General features: G+C 49.4%; 1 protein-coding gene across 1 annotated transcript in view; it reads right to left on the bottom strand.

Moving 5' to 3' along the window:
• Positions 1-21335, bottom strand: part of LOC127587385 (mucin-5AC-like) — a 279133-nt gene that overhangs the window by 53632 nt on the left and 204166 nt on the right. The window contains exons 26-32 of the mRNA XM_052045684.1: positions 18400-18495; positions 15715-15810; positions 14940-15053; positions 10165-10260; positions 9833-9928; positions 7827-7922; positions 4517-4612 (exon numbers count right to left, since the gene is read on the bottom strand). Of these exons, the coding sequence (XP_051901644.1) occupies positions 4517-4612; positions 7827-7922; positions 9833-9928; positions 10165-10260; positions 14940-15053; positions 15715-15810; positions 18400-18495 (690 nt within the window). The remainder of the gene's footprint in view (positions 1-4516; positions 4613-7826; positions 7923-9832; positions 9929-10164; positions 10261-14939; positions 15054-15714; positions 15811-18399; positions 18496-21335) is intronic.

Genomic DNA, 21335 nt, shown 5'->3' with positions numbered 1-21335 from the left:
TTTTAACATGAAGGTGGACTGGGAAATCCAGAATGGCGGTAGTACTCAGGAAAGGGAGTTTGTGGAATGTCTAAGGGACATTTTTCTAGAGCAACTTGTTGAAGAGCCCACCAGGGGATCGGCTGTTTTGGATTGGGTGCTGTGTAATGAACCGGAGGTGATTAGGGAACTAAAAGTAAAGGAACCACTGGGAACCAGTGATCACAATATGATTGAGTTCGGTTTCAAGTTTGAGAAGGAGAAACTGGTAACTGGTGTATCGATATTTCAGTGGAACAAAGGAAATTACAATGGTATGGGAGAGGAGTTGGCCCTAATTGATTGGAAGAGTAAGCTGGCTGGAGGGACGGCAGAGGAGAAATGGAAGGAATTTCTACAGGAAATAAGGATATTGCAGGATAGATATATTCCAAGAAAAAAGGTTTTTAATGGAAAAAAGGCACAAATGTGGATAACGAGAGAGATGAAGGCTAAAATAAAAGCAAAAGGGGCGGCGTACAAAGAAGCAAAAATTAGTGGCAAAACAGAGGACTGGGAAGCTTTTAAAAACCTGCAGAGAGAAACTAAGAAGGTCATTAGGAAAGAAAAGAGGAAGTTGGCGGATAGCATTCGAAAGGATACTAAGAGTTTTTTTAAATACATAAGGTGTAAAAGAGAGACACGGGTTGATATAGGACCAACTGATAACGGTGCAGGAGCTATTATAGTGGATGATAGAGAGATGGCAGAGGAATTGAATGAATATTTTGCATCGGTCTTCACCGTGGAGGACATCAGCAATGTGCCGGTTAGTCAGGAGTCTCATGGAATGGAATTGAGTTCAGTTAAGATTACTAGGCAGAAGGTGCTAGGAAAACTAAATGGACTAAAGACTGATAAGTCTCCTGGACCGGATGAGGTGCATCCCCGGGTTCTGAAGGAGGTGGCTTTAGAGATTATTGGCATTGGCGATTATTTTCCAGAAATCGATAGATTCAGGCGTGATTCCGGAGGACTGGAGGGTCGCAAATGTAGTTCCGTTGTATAAGAAAGGAGGGAGGCAGCACAAAGGAAATTACAGACCTATTAGTCTGATGTCAGTGGTGGGAAAGTTATTGGAATCTATCCTCAAAGACAGGGTTACGGAATACCTAGAGGCGCAGGGCAGGATAGGTCCTAGCCAACATGGTTTTGTGAAGGGAAGATCCTGCCTGACCAACCTATTGGAGTTTTTTGAAGAAATCACAGGCAAGGTGGATAAGGGAGAGGCGGTAGATGTTGTGTATTTAGACTTCCAAAAGGCCTTTGATAAGGTGCCTCACAAGAGACTGATTAAAAAGATGAGAGGTCATGGAATTACGGGTAGGATAACAGAATGGGTGGAGCATTGGCTGGTTGACAGGAAGCAAAGAGTGGAAATATAAGGATCTCGTTCTGGCTGGTTACCGGTTACTAGTGGTGTGCCGCAGGGGTCGGTGTTGGGACCGCTCCTTTTTACCTTGTACATTAACGATTTGGATGATGGAATAAATGGTTTTGTGGCTAAGTTTGCGGATGACACCAAGATAGGGGGAGGAGTAGGGAGTATTGAAGAGATAGGAAGGTTGCAGAGGGACCTAGACAGTTTAGGAGAATGGGCAAGGAAATGGCAGATGAGATTCAATGTAGGGAAATGTGCAGTGGTACACTTTGGAAGCAGAAATAAGCGGGCAGATTATTATCTAGGAGGAGAGAAAATCCAAAGCACGGAAGTACAAAGGGACTTGGGGGTACTCGTGCAGGATACCTTAAAGGTTAACCACCAGGTCGGATCGGTGGTAAAGAAAGCGAATGCTATGTTGGCATTCATTTCGAGAGGTATAGTGTATAAAAGTAAGGAAGTGTTGATGAGGCTCTACAGGGCACTAGTGAGGCCTCATTTGGAATATTGTGCGCCGTTTTGGGCCCCACATCTTAGGAGGGATGTGTTGACGTTGGAGAGGGTTCAGAGGAGATTTACGAGGATGATTCCAGGAATGAAAGGGCTTAAGTATGAGGAGCATTTGTCGGCTCTTGGACTGTACTCGCTGGAGTACAGAAGAATGAGAGGGGACCTCATAGCGACATTTAAAATATTGATAGGAAAGGACAGAGTAAATGTGGCTAGGCTGTTTCCCTTGGTGGGTGAGTCCACGACCAGAGGGCACAATCTTAGAATTAGAGGGTACAGTTTCAAAACAGAGATGAGGAAAAATTTCTTTAGCCAGAGGGTGGTGAATTTGTGGAACTCCTTGCCACGTACAGCAGTGGAAGCCAGATCAGTGGGGGCGTTCAAGGAGGAGATAGATAGATATCTAAATAGTCAGGGTATCAAGGGATATGGGGATAAGGCCGGTAATTGGGATTAGAATAGTTTTTTTTTCTTCTTCTTCTTCCCCCATTCCCCATTTCTCATTTCTATTTCCCTTTCCTTGGAGCAGACTCGATGGGCCGAATGGCTTGCTTCTGCTCCCTTGTCTTGCGATCTTGTGATCCCCATGAAGCAACCTCAGAGAAGGGCACACTGTCCGTCGTGGGTACGTGCACAATCCTCTGAGTGCTCTCGGTCACTGCTGAAGTTGAGCTTGGGGGGATGGAGGGAACAGCCGTCACTGTCACACACGCCCCACTGCACTGCACATCCAGCAGATGAAGCAGTGTTTGTCAGCTGCCTGACACAAAGGGGGAATGGACCCTCAATTCCTCAGCTACCAAGCCTTGTGCTTATCTCCTGCTGGGACAGACGATGGTTCCTGGGTGGGCTCTCTGGTTGATAATCCTTTGGGATGCTCCCTGGTGGAATTCTCCATGTCTGGAATACAGGAACAGAGACACAGGAGGGTGGAACAAATGGGTCTTTGGGCTTGGAAAGGAGTTCTGACAATGGATGGCTGGGTCTACGGTAAAAATATCATCCAAGCTCCCTTCACCAGCTCTCCCTCCCAACCCTCTGTCATTCTATTATATGCCCCTCGGTCTTGGCCCAGAGGAATTTCGGGCACGAAATGTGTGAACAGCGTTCCCTTCAATGAACCCCTCCAGTGACACCTGAGTTTTCAGACCCTGCTGCAGTGGTGGTCAAACACAGACCAGGTTCACCAGTTGTCGCTCCCCGCAGTTCCCGTGTTGTGTCCGAGGGTAGATCTGTAACAGAAGTGAGGTAGATGGAAAAGTGGGAAGACACTGGAGAGATGGGAGGTAACATCATGATAAACCAGTGTCAAAAAGGTCGCACCTCCAACCCCAAACACACAATCCTCCAATGCCATTCACACCTCCCTCTTCAGTCAACCCTCCTCTCTCACCTCAGCTCCCAGCCCTCGCTCCTTACCATCCATCCCTCCTTCCTGGGGCATTGAAATCTCCCTCCTCAATTCTCCTCTTTCCACAATCACTTCCAACTCTCTGCATTCACTCCATCTTTCTCTGGTTAGTCACTCCATCCATCTCCCCTCACTCGCTGCCACACTTTCTCCTCAGACATTTGCTCCTCACTCAGTACATCAGCCTTGCTTCAGCTGGGTCACACCATCCCTCCATCTTTCCTCTCCATTCACTTCATTCTTTCCTGAAACCTCTCCCCTCCATCCCATCAGGGTTCCCATCTCTCCTTCCTCATTCCTCCACTCTGGACATAGCAGTTCTTCTTCCCTGTGACCCCCGTCAGTCCATCCCTCTCCTGGATACCCAGCCTCCTCTCTCCAACACTCACAGAGCCTCAACCATCACAAGTCACCAGTGCAACCCCAATTCCTGACGCTATTCATCATTCCACGACAACACTGCTTCAAACCTCCACCATTCTCCACTGCCCAAGTCCTACAATGCCCTCTAATGCCTCAACACTTCAAACTCTGCCCATCACCACAACACTCTATGCCTGTCATGTCACGAACCTCCACGTACCCTCCAATATTCCACTGTCCAATTGTCCAACATGTTCCCACCTCTCCATTTAGGCCTTAACCCTCCAGTCTTCCACCTGCATGATGACCAGTCTGCCATCCCTCAGCCACCCCATCACATCACCCCTCATTTGATCAGCCCAAACTCGCCAGTGATCCCCTGAAGCCCACGTTTAATGATCTCCATGTTACTGACCGCATTGGCATTCAGAACCCTGCTGCTGGTTGTCAAACCCGGCTGTCATCCTCAGTGAAGACTCCCAGCTGCTCCCTCACCCAGATCCTCAGAGTTCCCGAAGGAAACTGAAACATCTCCAGAGACTACTTAAATTCCCTCAACCACCAAACCTCAGGTTTCCCTCCTCATATTCTGGCCACCAACTGATCTCACCCGGCCCCATGAACCAGCCTCAGACCAAGGTGCTAATTGTCCAGTGTGGAAATGGAGACCACCCACTCAAGATATCTCGGATGGTACTGAATTTTGGAACTGTGCTGGAAGAGAAATACCTGAGAGTGTCATTCACCCCTCTGCTGCACTGCATGTCCAACAGGCAATCGGTCCATGAGAGACAGAGAGATTAAATAAACCTCACAGACACAAGACTTGGTACCTGAGGATGTGCCCCTCACTAGGACAGTGGACAGTTCCTGAGTGGGCTCTCCAGTTGGTGATCCTCTGAGCTGTTCCTCTGGGGAAGTCTTCAGCTCTGGAATAAAAGAAGAGAGGCATGGGAGTGCATCCAACCCTCCTTGCACTCTGATATCACTGGGATATCCAAGGGCACTCTGATGCCCAGAGCCTGCGTGCACTCTGTTCTTCATAACCTTCAGTGTACTCCAAGGCCCTGACACTCCAACATGCTCCCTGATACCTGGACCCTCCAAGTGTCCTCTGGTGTGCAGTCATCTTGCTGGAATCCCTTCTCAATATCTTAACCCTTACCCTGAATTGACGTCCTCCAGCTTTATTCACTTCTGATAACAAGACACGTTTCCTGTAGTCAACCCGATCAGTCCCCCTCATCAATTTATACTGCAGTATTGTATACCCTGCCTGAAGGTTACTCCAAACCCACCCACCGGCCACTTTCCTTTCCTCAACCACCAAACTCCAGATCTCAGTCCTCCTGCACTGTCCACTGACACACCTTGAACATTCCATGAGTGCACCAACACATTCCAGAGGTCTCAGGCACTTCTAAAATTGGCAGAGGGGGATAGAGCTGACCATCTATCACCTCCTGCTGAAATGCACATCTACAAGTGAATCAGCTCACAGGAGCTTTGAGGCCACAGCCTTGCTGAATGACCCCACTTACATAATTCTTGGTACCAGAGGACATGTCTCCTGCTGGGACAGAAGACGGCTTCTGTGTGGATGCTCCATTGGATGATTCTCTGGATGGTTGCCTTGTGGCAGTCTCTGGGCCAGGAATAAAGGAACAGAGACATGGGAAATTGGAAGTAACAAAGCAGGTCATCAGGCTGGGACAAGAGTTTGGGGAAGAGAGGGCTGGGTCTGTGGAGAAACCAACATCATGTGTCGCCCTTCAATTACTCTGTCCCTCCAGATCACTCCCCTCAGTCACAGCCAGGTTCAGCTTCAATGACTGAACATGGGGATCAGTGTTCCCTTCAATGATCCCCACTACTGATACCGGAGCTTGCAGACTCTGGTGGGTTTGTGGTCAATCAGGGACTGTGTCTGTCCTTTCTCTCCAGCAACCTCTCCCCTCCATCCTGTCACAGTTCCCATCTCTCCTTCCTCATTCATTCCCTGAGTCATTCTTCCCTCTGATCTCCATCCGTCCTCCTCTCTGACCTCAGTCAGTCCATCACTCTCCCAGTTACATCCTCTCCCTCCACTCATCATTCTCCCTCACCCTCTCCAACACCCACAGTGCCCCCACCCTCACAGCCCACCAAAGCCAACCTCAATTCCTGACCCCAGTCTTCGCTCCACGACCAAGCTTTCCACAAACACCCAACATTGCTTCATACCTTCACCATTCTCTGATGCCCAAATCCTACAACCCCCACTCATACCCCAACACCTCATACCCTCCTTGATACAACGCACCTCCCGATTTCAATAACCTTCACATACCCTTCAATATTCCCACGGTCCAAGAGTCCTGTGTGTTCCCACCACTCCCTCTGTGCCTCAACCTACCAGGCAGCCCGCCGCCCATACGGTGACCACTCTCCTATCCCTCACCACCCCATCCCAACTCCTCGCATTCGATCAGACCAGGCTCAGCCAAGTGATTCCCTGAAGCCCACATTTCCTGATCTCCATGCCAGTGAACAAATTGATGTTCATTACATTGCAGCTGGTTGCCAACACTGCTTCAGCATCGGTGAAGACTCCTGTCCACTCCCTCACCCATATCCCATTCTTTCCTGAAGGTTTCTGAAATATCCCTAGTGACCGCTCAAATTCCATCAGTTACCAAATCCCAGACCTCTGTTCTCCTGCTCTGACTGCCAACCAATCTCATCCAGTCCCAAGAATGAGCCTCAGATCAAGGTGCTGATTGTCCATCGTGGAGACTGGCACCGTCCCTTTGAGTGATGTCAGATGCTGCTGAAGTTCGGCACAGAGGGGAGGCATGAACAACCAACACCATCATTCACCTCTCTGCTGCATTGCACGCCCAGAAGTTGAATCAGTCTGCGAGAAGTTCTATATCACAGCATATGAGATTGATTGAACATCACACACTCAAGACTTCGTACGTGAGAATATGTCTCCCGCTGGGACAGAGGAAGGGTCCTGAGTGAGCTCTCCAGTTGCTGATCCTTTGGGCTGTTTACTTTGGGCAGTGTCTGGGTCTGGAATAGAGATGTATGTATGTGGAGGGATCCTCCTCGTCACTCCTATCTTATACACTGAGCATGTGTGCACTCAGATGTCACTAATACCCAGTGTATTCCAAGGCCTTGATCCTTCAACATTCTGTCCGAAATCAAGACCCTCTAAGTGACCTCTGGTGACCAGACTACTTAAACCTCCACACTCTACCAGAGCTTTTTACGCGAGACAAGCCTCATCATGCAACATACAGAGCCCTCCTAACTCCCCTGTGCATTGGGGCAACAATCACACTCCCCCGGTAGGTCGAGTCCATTGATCTGCTGAAGCCCATGTTTTCTGATCAGAGGACGGTTTACTGATCGGTGCTCATGTCCTGCTGCAGTTCCAGCTCTGGTTCTGGTCTTCAGTGAAGACTCCACCAAGTCCCCTGCCCCAAGCCTTAGTCACAGATTCATACTGCATGGGCACAGGCCATTTGGCCCAGTTGTCTTCACTGACCAGTGGGAACTAGTGCTAATCCCCTCTCCCAGCACATCCCAGATCTTCTATCCTTAGGCATTTCAACTGCTCGTCTGGACACCTTCAAATGCTCTCAGTGACTCTGCTTCCACCACTCTCTCCGGCAGTGTATGCCAGGTTGTCTCCACTCTCTGGTTGCAAAATGTGCCGACCCCCTCAGATTCCCACTAAATATCTAACACCTGCGCCTAAATCTAGTTCCTTTGGTTTCATTTACCTCTGTTAAGTTGATATGTTTCCTACCCGATCTATGCCCTCATAAATTTGCATACATTTTATACATCCTGCCTGAAGGTCAATCCAAACCCACACACCAGTCTCTTTCATTCTCTCAAATACCAGAAACCAGGTCCCAGTCCTCCTGCACTATCCACTGACCCATCTGCACACAAATTCATGGAGCATTCTCCATCCACTACAGTTGATTCCAGAAAAGTTCACCACCCTCTCCAGAGGCATCGTATGCTTCTGAAGTTGGCAGAGGGGGTAGAACTAATTCCAACATTCACATCCCGCTGAAACACACATCGAACAAGTGAATCTGGGCCTCAGACTTGTTCAACGATCCCACTGACAGAAGGTACCTGAGGATAACTCCCCTGCTGAGACAGAAGACAGTTCCTGGCTTTGCTCTCCAGTGGATGATCCTTTAGGTTGTTCCCTTGTGGACGTCTGGGGGTCTGGAAAAAGTAACAGAGACAGGGGTGAGTGGAGACACTGAAACATGACATCAGGTTGGGACAGGAGTTTAGTGAATAGAGGACTGGGTGAGTGGAGAGACCAGAATCATTCAGTGCCTCTCCATAGACTTCCATTGCTCCTCCACAGATATCCATTAGTCCATGTCACTGCCCTCAGTCGGGGTTGGGGTGAATTTCAGGGACAATGAGGGGAGTAACGTTCCCTTCAATGATCCCCACCACTCCTATCTGAGCTTGCAGACCCTGCTGGGGTGGTGGTCAAACCCAAACCAGCTTCTCCAGACATTGCTCCCTTGAGTAGTTGAGTAGTGTTCGACTGTTGATGTGCATTAAGAAAATAGCAGTCAATAGGAAAGGCTAAGCAAATAAAAGCTCTAAAGGGTGGCCAGGGTGGAACTAAACATGAGAGAGTGGTCCAGGGAATCACCACTTCCTGTGGACCTGGGTGGGTGGGGAACGGGGGAAATACAAACTTATGAACAGCTGCTTGGGATGGAGGGAACGGGTGGGATCATTACTGCCATCAGTGATGTACCAGTGTTGAGCACCACAAACCTCCAACCACATGCACAACACACTTCTCCCAGGTAATCCACACCTCCTCCCTCACTCGATCCTTCCCACTCACCTGTGACCAACCCTCTTTCCTTATTGTCCATCCTTCCCTCCTCAGTCACTTGATCTTCTGCCCATAATTCTCCCTCTCTCCTTGGTCACGCCAGCTGATATATTCCGTCCATCCCTCCCATCACTCACTCCATCCCTCTCCTCTCATTCACCACAATCTCCTCAGTAACTCTACTTCTCTCTCCTAACCCAGGACATGCCTTTCCTCAGTTCCACAATCGCTCTGTCCCCCTCTTCCCTGCCAACCCATTCCACTCAGTCAACCCACACCCTTCCCGTCACTGCACCACCCTCCTCTTCAATTAACCCCCTTCATTAGTTCACTTATCACTTAATCCTCTTTCCAATTCCCTCCATCCCACACTCCCATCCCTCCTCCCCTCTTCCTCCCCCTCCAGCTCCCAAGTTCACCAGTTCTCCCTGCTGCAATCCATACCTTTCTATGCTGTCATTTTCCCATCTCCAGTGAATCCTCCTCATCAATCCGTGACCCCATCCCTCAGTGACTCCACCTCTCTCCTCAGTCGCTCCATCCACTCTCTCCAACACCCACAGTACAACCCACACAGCCCACCAATACCAACCCCATTCCCTGACTCTATTTATCACTCCTCAACACAAACTTTCCAGAGAAACCCAACATTGCTTCAAACATCTAACATCCTCTGATGCCCAAATCCTACAATGCCCTTGAATGCCCCAACCTCTCAAACACTGCCTGCTACCCTGACGTTGTGCCCAACATCCACCCACCTCTCCAGTTGTGCCTAGACCCTCTAGTCCTCTGAAACCTTGACCATCCAGGTCCAAATTGGCCCATTCATTGAGCCCACAATCTTCCACCCATCTCCAAAAGCCTAGGTTTATTGACCTTTGCACCATTTACCCAAATATCGTTCATAACCCTGGTTCTGTTGGTCGAGCCCGGCTGCGATACTTAGTGAAGAACCCATCATGCTCCCTCTGCTTGACTGAACTTTACTGAAGCGGATTCAAACATCCCCCACTGAGCACTCAAATCTCATTGCCAGCAAACTCCAACCCAAGAAGCAACCTTAGAACTGGCACATTGTCCATCGTGGGTACGTGCACAATCCTCTGAGTGGTCTCGGTCACTGCTGAAGTTGGTCGTGGTGGGGTCAGAGGGAATAACTGTCTCTGTCACTCATGTTCCACTGCACTGCACATCCAGCAGGTGAAGCAGTGATTGACAGCTGCCTGCCACAGAGGGAGAATGGACCCTCAAACACACGGCTTGGTACCTGAGGACGTATCTCCTGCTGGGACAGAGGATGGTTCCTGGGTGGACTCTCCGGTTGATGATCCTTTGGAATGTTCCCTTGTGGAAGTCTCCGTGTCTGGAATACAGGAACAGAGACACAGGAGGGTAGAACAACTGGGTCATTAGGCTTGGGCAGGAATTCTGACAACGGATGTTGGGGTCTATGGCAGAAAATGATCCAAGCTCCCTTCACCAGCTCTCCCTCCCAACCCTCTGTCATTCTATTATATGCCCCTCAGTCTTGGCCCAGATGAATTTCAGGCATTAAACGTGTGGAGCAGCGTTCCCTTCAATGAACCCCTCCACTGATACCTGAGCTTTCAGACCCTGCTGCGGTGGTGGTCAAAACAAGACCAGGTTCACCAGTTGTTGCTCCCCGCAGTTCCCGTGTTGAGTCCGAGTGTAGATCTGTAACACAGTGAAGTAGATGGAAAAGTGGGAAGACACTGGAGAGATGGGAGGTAACATCATGATAAACCAGTGTCAAAAAGGTCACATCTCCAACCCCAAACACACAATCCTCCAATGCCATTCACACCTCCCTCTTCAGTCAACCCTCCTCTCTCACCTCAGCTCCCAGCCCTCGCTCCTTACCATCCATCCCTCCTTCCTGGGGCATTGAAATCTCCCTCCTCAATTCTCCTCTTTCCACAATCACTTCCAACTCTCTGCATTCACTCCATCTTTCTCTGGTTAGTCACTCCATCCATCTCTCCTCACTCGCTGCCACACTTCCTCCTCCGACACATTGCTCCTCACTCAGTACATCAGCCTTGCTTCAGCTGGGTCACACCATCCCTCCATCTTTCCTCTCCATTCAATTCATTCTTTCCTGAAACCTCTCCCCTCCATCCCATCAGGGTTCCCATCTCTCCTTCCTCATTCCTCCACTCTGGGGTTACCAGTTCTTCTTCCCTGTGACCCCCGTCAGTCCATCCCTCTCCTGGATACCCAGCCTCCTCTCTCCAACAGTCAGAGAGCCTCAACTGTCACGTCACCAATGCAACCCCAATTCCATAGAACCATAGAAGAATACAACACAATACAGGCCCTTCAGCCCACCGTGTTCTGCTGACCTTCAAACCACTCCTAAGACTATCTAACCCCTTCCTCCTACATATCCCGCTATCTTAAATTCCTCCATATGCTTATCTAACAATCTCTTGAACTTGCCCAACGTATCAGCCTCCAACACTGCCCTGGGCTGTGCATTCCATGCACCAACCACTCTCTGGGTGTGAAAACTCACTCTGACGTCTCCCTTGAACCTCCCATCCATTACCTTAAAGCCATGCCCTCTTGTATTGAGCATTGGTGCCCTGGAATACAGGTTCTGGCTGTATACCTCTATTTTGTATACCTATATCATGTCTGCCCTAATCCTCCTTCTCTCCAATGAATAAAGACCTAGCTCCTTTAGTCTCTCCTCATAATCCATACTCTCTAATCCAGTCAGAATCCTGGTAAATCTCCTCTCCACCTTTCCAATGCCTCCACATCCTTCCTATAATGAGGCGACCAGAAGTGGACACAGTATTCTAAGTGTACTCTAAGTTTTGTAAAGCTGCATCATTACTTCGTGGCTCTTAAATTCGATCCCACGACTTATGAAAGCTAACATCCCATAAGCTTTCTTAACTACCCTATCTACCTGTGAGGATATGAACCCCCAGATTCCTCTGCTCCTCTACACTGCCCAGAATCCTGCCATTTACCTTGTATTCCGCTTTGGAGTTTGTCCTTCCAAAGTGTACCACCTCACACTTTTCCGGATTGAACTCCATCTGCCACTTCTCAGCCCAGCTCTGCACCCTATCAATATCCCTCTGTAAGCTTCGACAGCCCTCCACACTATCTACAGCACCACTGATCTTTATGTCATCTGCAAACTTGCTAACCCACACTTCCTCCCCCTCATCTAAGTCATTAATAAATATCACAAAAAGTAGAGGTCCCAGAACCGATCCCCATGGGACACCACTAATCACAGCCCTCCAATCTGAATGCACTCCCTCCACCACAACTCTCTGCTTTCTACAGGCAAGCCAATTCTGAATCCACACGGCCAAGCCTCCCTGGATCCCTTGGCCTCTGGCCTTCTGAAGAAGCCTACCATGTGGAACCTTGTCAAACGCCTACTTAAATCCATGTAGACCACATCTACTGCACTACCCTCATCAATCTTCCTGGTCACTTCCTCAGAGAACTCTATCAGGCTAGTGAGGCAAGATCTTCCCTTTACGTCCATGCTGGCTGTTCCTCATCAGTCCATGATTCTCTAAATGATCATAGGTCCTATCTCTTAGAATCCTTTCCAGCAGCTTACCCATCACAGACAGAAGGCTCACTGTCTGTATTTCCCTGGACTATCTCTACTAACTTTTTTGAATAAGAGGACAACATTCGCCACGCTCCAATCCTCCGGTACCATCTCCATGGACAACGAGGACTCAAAGATCCTAGCCAACGGTTCAGCAATCTCCTCCCTTGCCTCGCGAAGCAGCCTTGGGAATATTCCGTCAGGCCCTGAGACTTATCTGTCCTAATATTTTAAAACAGCTCCAACACATCCTCTCTCTTGATATCCACATGCTCCAGACCATTACCCTTAACAACACTGTCCTCAGCGTCATCAAGACCCCTCTCCTTGGTGAATACTGAAGAGAATTATTCATTGAGAATCTCACCCACGTCCACAGCTTCCAGGCACACCTTCCCACCTTTGTCTTCAATCGGACCCACCTTTTCTCTAGCCATCCTTCTGCTCTTCACGTACAAGTAAAAAGCCTTGGGATTCTCATTAACCCTACTCGCCAAAGCCTTTTCATGTCCCCTTCTTGCTCTCCTCAGCCCCTTCCTCAGTTCCCTCTTTGCTACACTATATTCCTCACGAGCCCTGTCTGATCCTTGCTGCTTACACCTTATGTATGCTGCCTTCTTCTTCCTAACTAGTTGTTCCACCTCCATTGTCACCCATGGTTCCTTCACCCTGCCCTTCCTTCTCTGCATCACCGGGACAAATTTATCCCTCACATCCTGCAAGAGATCCCTGAACATTGACCACATCTCGAAAGTACATTTCCCTTCAAAAATGTCATCCTAATTTACACTCTCAAGTTCTCGCCTTATAGCCTCATAATTCACCTTTCCCCAATTAAATATCTTCCTGTCCTCTTTGCTCCTGTCCCTGCCCATGACAATTCTAAAGGTTATGGAGCAATGGTCACTGTCCCCCAAATGCTCACCCACTGATAGATCTGTCACCTGACCCGGTTCATTACCTAAAACTAGATCTAATATGGCATTCCCTCTAGTCGGCCTGTTAACATACTGTGACAGGAATCTGTCTTGTACACACCTAACAAACTCCGCCCTGTCTAAACCTTTGGCACTAAGCAGATGCCAATCAATATTTGGGAAGTTGAAGTCTCCCACTATTATAACCGTGTTATTTTCGCATCTTTCCAAAATCTGCCTCCCAATCTGCTCCTCAGTATCCCTACTGCTACAAGGGGGACTATAGAATACTCCCAGTAGAGTAACTGCTCCTTTCTTGTTCCTAACTTCCACCCATATTGACTCCAGAGGATCCTTCTCCATCATCCACCCTTTCTGCCGCTGTAATCGTGTCTCTGACCAGTATCGCCACCCCTCCTCCTCTTCTGCACCCCTCCCTATCTCTTTTAAAACACTTAAAACCAGGAATATTCAATATCCATTCCTGCCTTAATGTCATCCATGTCTCTGTGATAGCCACAGTATCGTAGTCCCATGTACTTATCCAAGCTCTCAGTTCATCTTCCTTATTCCTGATGCTTCTTGCATTTAAGTAAATGCACTTTAGCCCATCCACCTTACTACTTTTATAGCCTGTACTCTGCTTCTCCTTCCACAAAGCCTCTCTACCTGTTAGATCTGACATTTCCCCATCCCTTTCTACCTCTGACCTACTTCGCCGGTTCCTATCCCCCTCGCAAACTAGTTTAAACCTTCCTGAACCACCCTAGCAAACCTGGCTGCAAGGATATTGGCCCCCCCCAGGTTTGGGTGTAACCCATCCTCTCTGTACAGGTCCCACCTTCCCCAGAAGAGATCCCAATGATCCAAAAATCTAAAACCATCCCTCCTGCACCAACTTCTCAGCCACGCATTTAATTGCCATCTCCTCCTATTCCTACCTTCACTATCATGTAGCACTGGCAGCAATCCTGAGATGGCTACCCTTAAGGTCCTGTCCTTCAGCCTTCTGCCTAGCTCCCTAAACTCACTTTTCAGGACTTCATTCCTCTTCCAACCTATGTCGTTGGTACCAATATGAACCATGACTTCTGGTTGTTCTCTGATGCTATTCATCATTCCATGACAACACTGCTTCAAACCTCCACCATTCTACACTGCCCAAGTCCTACAATGCCCTCTAATGCCCCAACACTTCAAACTCTGCCCATCACCACAACACTCTGTGCCCCTCATCTCACAAACCTCCACGTACCCTCCAATATTAGCACTGTACAAGTGTCCAGCATGTTCCCACCTCTCCATCTGTGCCTTAACCCTCCAGTCTACCCCCTGCATGATGAACAGTCAGCCATCCTTCAGCTACCCATCACATCGCTCTTCATTTGATCAGCCCTAACTCGCCAGTGATCCCCTGAGAACCACATTTCTTGATCTCTATGTTACTGACTACACTGGCATTCAGAACCCTGCTGCTGGTTGTCAACCACGGCTGTCATCCTCAATGAAGACTCCCAACCGTTCCCTCACTCAGATCCTGAGAGTTCCTGATGGCAACTGAAACGTTTCCAAGGACTACTTAAATTCCCCCAACCACCAAACCTCAGGTCTCACTCTTCATATTCTGGCCACCAACCGATCTCACCCGGCACCATGCACCAGCCTCAGACCAAGGTGCTAATTGTCCACTGTGGAAATGGACACCACACCCTCAAGCTATCTCAGATGGTGCTAAAGTTTGGAACTGAGCTGCAAGAGAGACAACTGACACCATCATTCACCCCCCTGTTGCACTGCATGTCCAACAGGCAATCGGTCCACGAGAGTGAGAGAGATTAAATAAACCTCACAGACACAAGACTTGGTACCTGAGGATGTCTCGCTGACTGGGACAGAGGATGGTTCCTGGCTGGGCCCTCCAATTGGTGATCCTTTCGGCTGCTCCCTTGGGTAAGTCTTCAGCTCTGGAATAAAGGAACAGAGACAAGTGAGTGCTTCAAACCCTTCTTCCACTCTGATATCACTGGGATATCCAAGAGCCCTCTGATGTCCAGAGCCTGAGTGCACTCCGTTCTTCCTAACCTCCAGTGTACTCCAAGGCCCTGACACTCCAACATGCTCCCTGATACCTGGACCCTCCAAGTGTCCTCTGGTGTGCAGACATCTTGCTGGAATCTCTTCTAAATACCTTAACCCTTAGCCTGAATTGATGTCCTCGAGCTTTATTCACTTCTGATAACAGGACATATTTCCTGCAGTCAGCCCAATCAGTACCACTCATAAATTTATACTGCATTATTGTATATCCTGCCTGAAGGTTACTCCAAACCCACCCACCGGCCACTTCCCTTTTCTCGACCACCAAACCCCAGATCTCAGACCTCCTCTGTCCACTGACCCACATCCACACCGTGAACTACAGCAGCCTCTGTCCAAGGCTGACCATTCCGGGAGAGTGCACCCACCTTTCCAGAGGTCTCAGGCACTTCTGAAATTGGCAGCAGGTGGCAGAACTGACTCCATCTATCACATCCTGCTGAAATGCATATCTACAAGTGAATCAGCCCACAGGAGCTTCGAGGCCACAGCCTTACTGAATCACACCATTGACATAAGTCTTGGTACCTGAGGACATGTCTCCTGCTGGGACAGAAGATAGCTCCTGTGTGGATGCTCCATTGGAAGATTCGCTGGATGGTTCCTTTGTGGAAATCTCTGGGCCTGGAATAAGGGAACAGAGACATGGGAGATTGGAAGCAGCAAATCAGGTCATCAGGCTGGGACAAGAATTTTGGGAAGAGAGGGATGGTTTGGGGAGAAACCAACATCATGTGTCTCCCTTCAATAACTCTCCCTTCCGAAGCTCTGTCCCTCCAGATTCACTCCCCACAGTCACAGCCAGGTTCAGTTCCAATGACTGAACATGGGGATCCGGTTTCCTTTCATCAATCCCCACTACTGATACCGGAGCTTTCAGACTCTGGTGGGTTTGTGGCCAATCAGGGACTGTGTCTGTCCTTTCTCTCCAGCAACCTCTCCCCTCCATCCTGTCACAGTTCCCATCTCTCCTTCCTCATTCATTCCGAGTCATTCATCCCTCTGATCTCCATCCGTCCTCCTCTCTGACCTCAGTCAGTCCATCACTCTCCCAGATACACCCTCTCCCTCCACTCATGATTATGCCTCACTGTCTCCAACACCCATAGTGCCTCCACACTCACAGCCCATCAAAGCCAACCTCAATTCATGGACCCAGTCATCACTCCACGACACAAGCTTTGCACAAACACCCAACATTGCTTCGTACCTTCACCATTCTCTGATGCCCAAATCACATAACACCCTCTCATACCCCAACACTTCATAAACTCCCTGAAACCCCACACCTCCCGATGTAAATAACCTCCACATACCCTCTAATATTCCCAAAGTCCAAGTGTCCAGTGTGTTCCCACCACTCCCTCTGTGCCACAACCCACCAGGCATCCCCGTCCCCCAACTCGGTGACCAATTCCTATCCCTCAGTCACATCATCCCAACTCCTCCCATCCGATCAGCCCAGGCTCAGCCAGTGATCCCCTGAAGCCCACATTTCCTGATCTCCATGCCAGTGAACAAATTGATGTTCATAACCTTGCAGCTGGGTGTTAACCCTGGCTGTCAGCATCAGTGAAGACTCCCGTCCGCTCCCAGATCCAGATCCCATTTATTCCTGAAGGTGACTGAATGACCCCATTGACCACTCAAATTCCCTCAGTTACCAAACCCCAGGCCTCAGTTCTCCCTCTCTGGCTGCCAACCAATCTCATCCAGTCCCATGAATGAGCCTCAGACCAAGATGCTGATTATCCACTGTGGAGACTGGCACCACCCCTTCATGGGATCTCAGATGCTGCTGAAGTTAGGCACAGAAGGGAGAGATGAACAACCAACATCATCATTCACCTCCCTGCTGCATTGCACGCTCAGGAGGTGAATCAGTCTGCGAGACGTTCTATGTCACAGCATGAGTGAGATTGATTGAAACATCACACACTCAAGACATTGTACATGAGGATGTGTCCCCCGCTGGGACAGAGGACGGTTCCTCAGTGAGCTCTCCAGTTGCTGATCCTTTGGGCTGTTGCCTTCGGAGAGTGTCTGGGTCTGGAATAGAGGCGTGTGTGTGTGTGTGTGTGTGTGTGTGTGTGTGTGTGTGTGTGTGTGTGTGTGTGTGTGTGTGGGGGGGGGGGGTGGTGGTGGGTGGGACCCTCCTTGTCACTGCTATCTTATACATGAGCCTGTGTGCACTCAGATGTCACTAACACCCAGTGTTTTCCAAGGCCCTGATCCTTCAACATTCTGTCCGATTTCAAGACCCTCCAAGTGACCTCTGGTGCCCAGGTTTCTTATAGCTCCACACTCCACCAGTGCACTTGTCCCCCAGACAAGCCTCTTCGTGCAACATACAGAGCCCTCCTAACTCTCCTGTGCACTGGGGCCACAATCACCCTCCCCCAGTGGGTCGGGTTTCTTGATCACAGGATGGTTAACTGCGCTCATGTCCTGCTGCAGTTCCAGCTCTGGTTCTGGTCCTCAGCGAAGGCTCCACAGTGTTCCCTGCACCAAGCCCCAATCCTTAGTCACAGAGTCATACTACATGGACACAGGCCATTTGGCCCTCGTTGTCCATATTGACCAGTGGGTACCAGTGATAATCCCCTCTCCCAGCACAGTCCTGATCTTCTATCCTTAGGCACTTCTACTGCTCATCTGGACACCTTCAAATGCTGTCAGTGGTTCTGATTCCACCACTGTCTCCGGCAGTGTATGTCAGGTTGTCACACTGCTGGGTGCAAAAGGTGCCCACACCCTCAGATCCCCACTAAATCTCTTACCCCGGAGCCTAAATCTATGTCCTTAGGTTTCATTCACCTCTGTTAAGTTGAGATGTTTCCTACAATTTACCCGATCCATTCTCGTCATAATTTTATATCCATTTTATATATCCTGCCTGAAGGTCACTCCAAACCCACTCACTGGCCTCTTTCATTTCATCAACCACCAAACACAAGGTCCCAAGCCCTCCTGCACTATCCGCTGACCTGTCTCCACACAATCTCCTGGAGCATCCTCCATCCAAGACAGGTGATCACAGAAAAGCTCACCACCTTCTCCAGAGGCCACAGATGCTTCTGAAGTTGGCAGTGGGGGTAGAACTAATTCTAACATTCACATCCCGCTGAAACACACATCGAACAAGTGAATCCATTCATGACACCTTCTGCCCGCAGACTTGTTAAATGACCCCACTGACGCAAGACTTGGTACCTGAGGATGTCTCCCCTGCTGGGACAGAGGACGGTTCCTGGGTTGGCTCTCCAGTGGATGATCCTTTAGGTTGTTCCCTTGTGGATATCTGGGTGTCTGGAATAAGGAACAGAGACACGGGCGAGTGGAGACACTGAAACAGTGCATCAGGCTGGGACATAAATTTGGTGAACAGAGGACTGGGTGAGTGGAGAAACCAGAATCAATCAGTGCCTCTTGATAGACTTCCATTGCTCCTCTAGAGATATCCATCAGTCCATGTCACGGCCCTCAGTTGGGCTTGGGGTGAATTTCAGGGACAATGTGGGGAGCAACATTCCCTTCAATTATCCCCACTGCTCCTACTTGAGCTTGCAGACCCTGCTGGGGTGGTGGACAACCCAAACCAGCTTCTCCAGACATTGTTCCCTTGGGTTGTTGTGTCCAACTGTTGATGCGCATCAGGAGAACGGCAGTGGATTGGAAAGTCTAAACAAAGAAAGCTCCAACGGCTGGCCAGGGTGGTGCTAAACATAACAAAGTGGTCCAGGAGAGCACCACTTCCTGCGGATCTGGGTGGGTGGGGAACAGGGGGAAATACAAACTTATGCACAGCTGCTTGGGATGGAGGGAACGGGTGGGATCATTACTGCCATCAGTGATGTACCAGTGTTGAGCACCACAAACCTCCAACCACATGCACAACACACTTCTCCCAGGTAATCCACACCTCCTCCTTCACTCGATCCTTCCCACTCACCTGTGACCAACCCTCTTTCCTTATTGTCCATCCTTCCCTCCTCAGTCACTCAATCCCCTGACCATAATTCTCCCTCTCTCCTTGGTCATGCCAGCTGATATATTCCGTCCATCCCTCCCATCACTCACTCCATCCCTCTCCTTTCATTCACCACAATCACTCCTCAGTAGCTCTACTTCTGTCTCCTCACCCAGGACGTGCCTTTGCTCAGTTCCACCCTCTCTACAATCGCTCTGTCCCCCTCTTCCCTGCCAACCCATTCCACTCAGTCAACCCACACCCTTCCCATCACTGCACCACCCTCCTCTTCAATTAACCCCCTTCATTAGTTCACATCACTTCATCCTCTTTCCAATTCCCTCCATCCCACACTCCCATCCCTCCTCTCCTCTTTCTCCCCCTCCCTCTCCCCTATCACCCTTCACCTCCCGAGTTCACCAGTTCTCCCTGCTGCAATCCATCCCTTTCTATGCAGTCATTTTCCCATCTCCAGTCAATCCTCCTCTTCAGTCCGTGACCCCATCTCTCAGTTACTGCACCTCTCTGCTCAGTCACTCCACCCACTCTCCCCAACACCCACAGTACAACCCACACAGCCCACCAATACCAACCCCATTCCCTGACTCTATTTATCACTCCACAACACAAACTTTCCACAGAAACCCAACATTGCTTCAAACACCTAACATCCTCTGATGCCCAAATCTTACCATGCCCTCTAATGCCCCAACCTCTCAAACACTGCCTGCTACCCTCACATTGTGCCCCACAACATCACAAACCCTCAAGTAACCAACATCCACCAACCTCTCTAGTTGTGTCTAGACCCTCTAGTCCTATGAAACCTTGACCATCCAGGTCCAACTTAGCCCATTCATGAGCCCACAATCTTCCACCCATCTCCAAAAACCAAGGTTTATTGATCTGTGCACCATTTACCCAATTGTCATTTATAACCCTTGTTCTCTTAGTTAAGCCCGACATGCTCCATCTGCTCGACTGTGAACTTTACTGAAGCTGATTCAAACCTCCCCAGTGACCACTCAAATCTCCTTGCCAGCAAACATCAGGTGTGGCCTCCATCCCCATGAAGCAACCTCAGAGCATGTCACATTGCCCATCGTTGGAATGTGCACAATCCTCTGAGTGGTCTCAGTCACTGCTGAAGTTGGTCTTGGGAGGGATGGAGGGAACACTTGTCACTGTCACTCATGCCCACTGCACTGAACATTGTCTGTGTTTGACAGCTGCCTGCCACAGAGGGAGAATGGCTCCTCAAACAGTCAGCTTGGTACCTGAGGATGTATCTCCTTCTGGGACAGAGGATGGTTCCTGTGTGGGCTCTCCGGTTGATGATCCCCTGGGATGTTTTTGTGAGAAATCCACGTGGCTGTCACCTGACAGTAACAACACTGACCCCCACTGACTGGAGGACAGCATTGCTCCTCTGATCAAAAGTGATACTACTGTCAATCAAGGTGCGGTTCCACCCATCCCTCAGGTGTGAGAGTACCTTTTGTCTCTGAACTTGCCTGACCATTGGCTTGTTTAAATCACAACAGTGAGGCTCCACCCAGCCTCGTAGCACCAAAATAAGGGCTGCAATCCCCTAGCTCTTCCTCTTTTGATGACGCCAGGTGTAGTGAGACAACACTGCAGAGATCACTGGTAAGAGTGCATCATCATGTGGTTTGGGAGCGTTTCACTCAAAATCCAGGCAGTCTAGAGCCAATGCTAGTGTGGGTCAGGCATTGAAGTATTATATCCTGAAGTTGTACATTATTATTGTGCTTGTGTGTATCAGTGTGTGTGTGTGTGAGTGTATCTTATCCTAGTTGCAATGCCCCCCTGCTTGTTCGCAGTCTCCTGAGTGTATGTGAGTGTGTGTCTGTTCCCATCCATTCTGTCCCCACGTTTGCCTTTCCATAGAACCATAGAAAAACCATAGAAAAACTACTGCACAGAAAAACAGGCCACTCGGCCTTTCTAGTCTGTACCAAAACATTATTCGGCTCGTCCCATTTACCTGCCCCCAGCCCATACCCCTCCAGACCTCTCTCGTCCATGTATCTATCCAATTTATTCTTAAAAGTTAAGAGCGAGCCCGCGTTTACCACATCAGATGGCAGCCCATTCCACACTCCAACCACTCTTTGAGTGAAGAAGTTCCCTCTAATGTTCCCCCTAAACCTTTCCC

The sequence above is a fragment of the Pristis pectinata genome, chromosome 40, assembly GCF_009764475.1.
Source record: "Pristis pectinata isolate sPriPec2 chromosome 40, sPriPec2.1.pri, whole genome shotgun sequence".
Taxonomy (NCBI): Eukaryota; Metazoa; Chordata; class Chondrichthyes; order Rhinopristiformes; family Pristidae; genus Pristis; species Pristis pectinata.
Note: the sequence above shows the minus strand (reverse complement) of the source record. Positions and strands in the feature narration are given on the sequence as shown.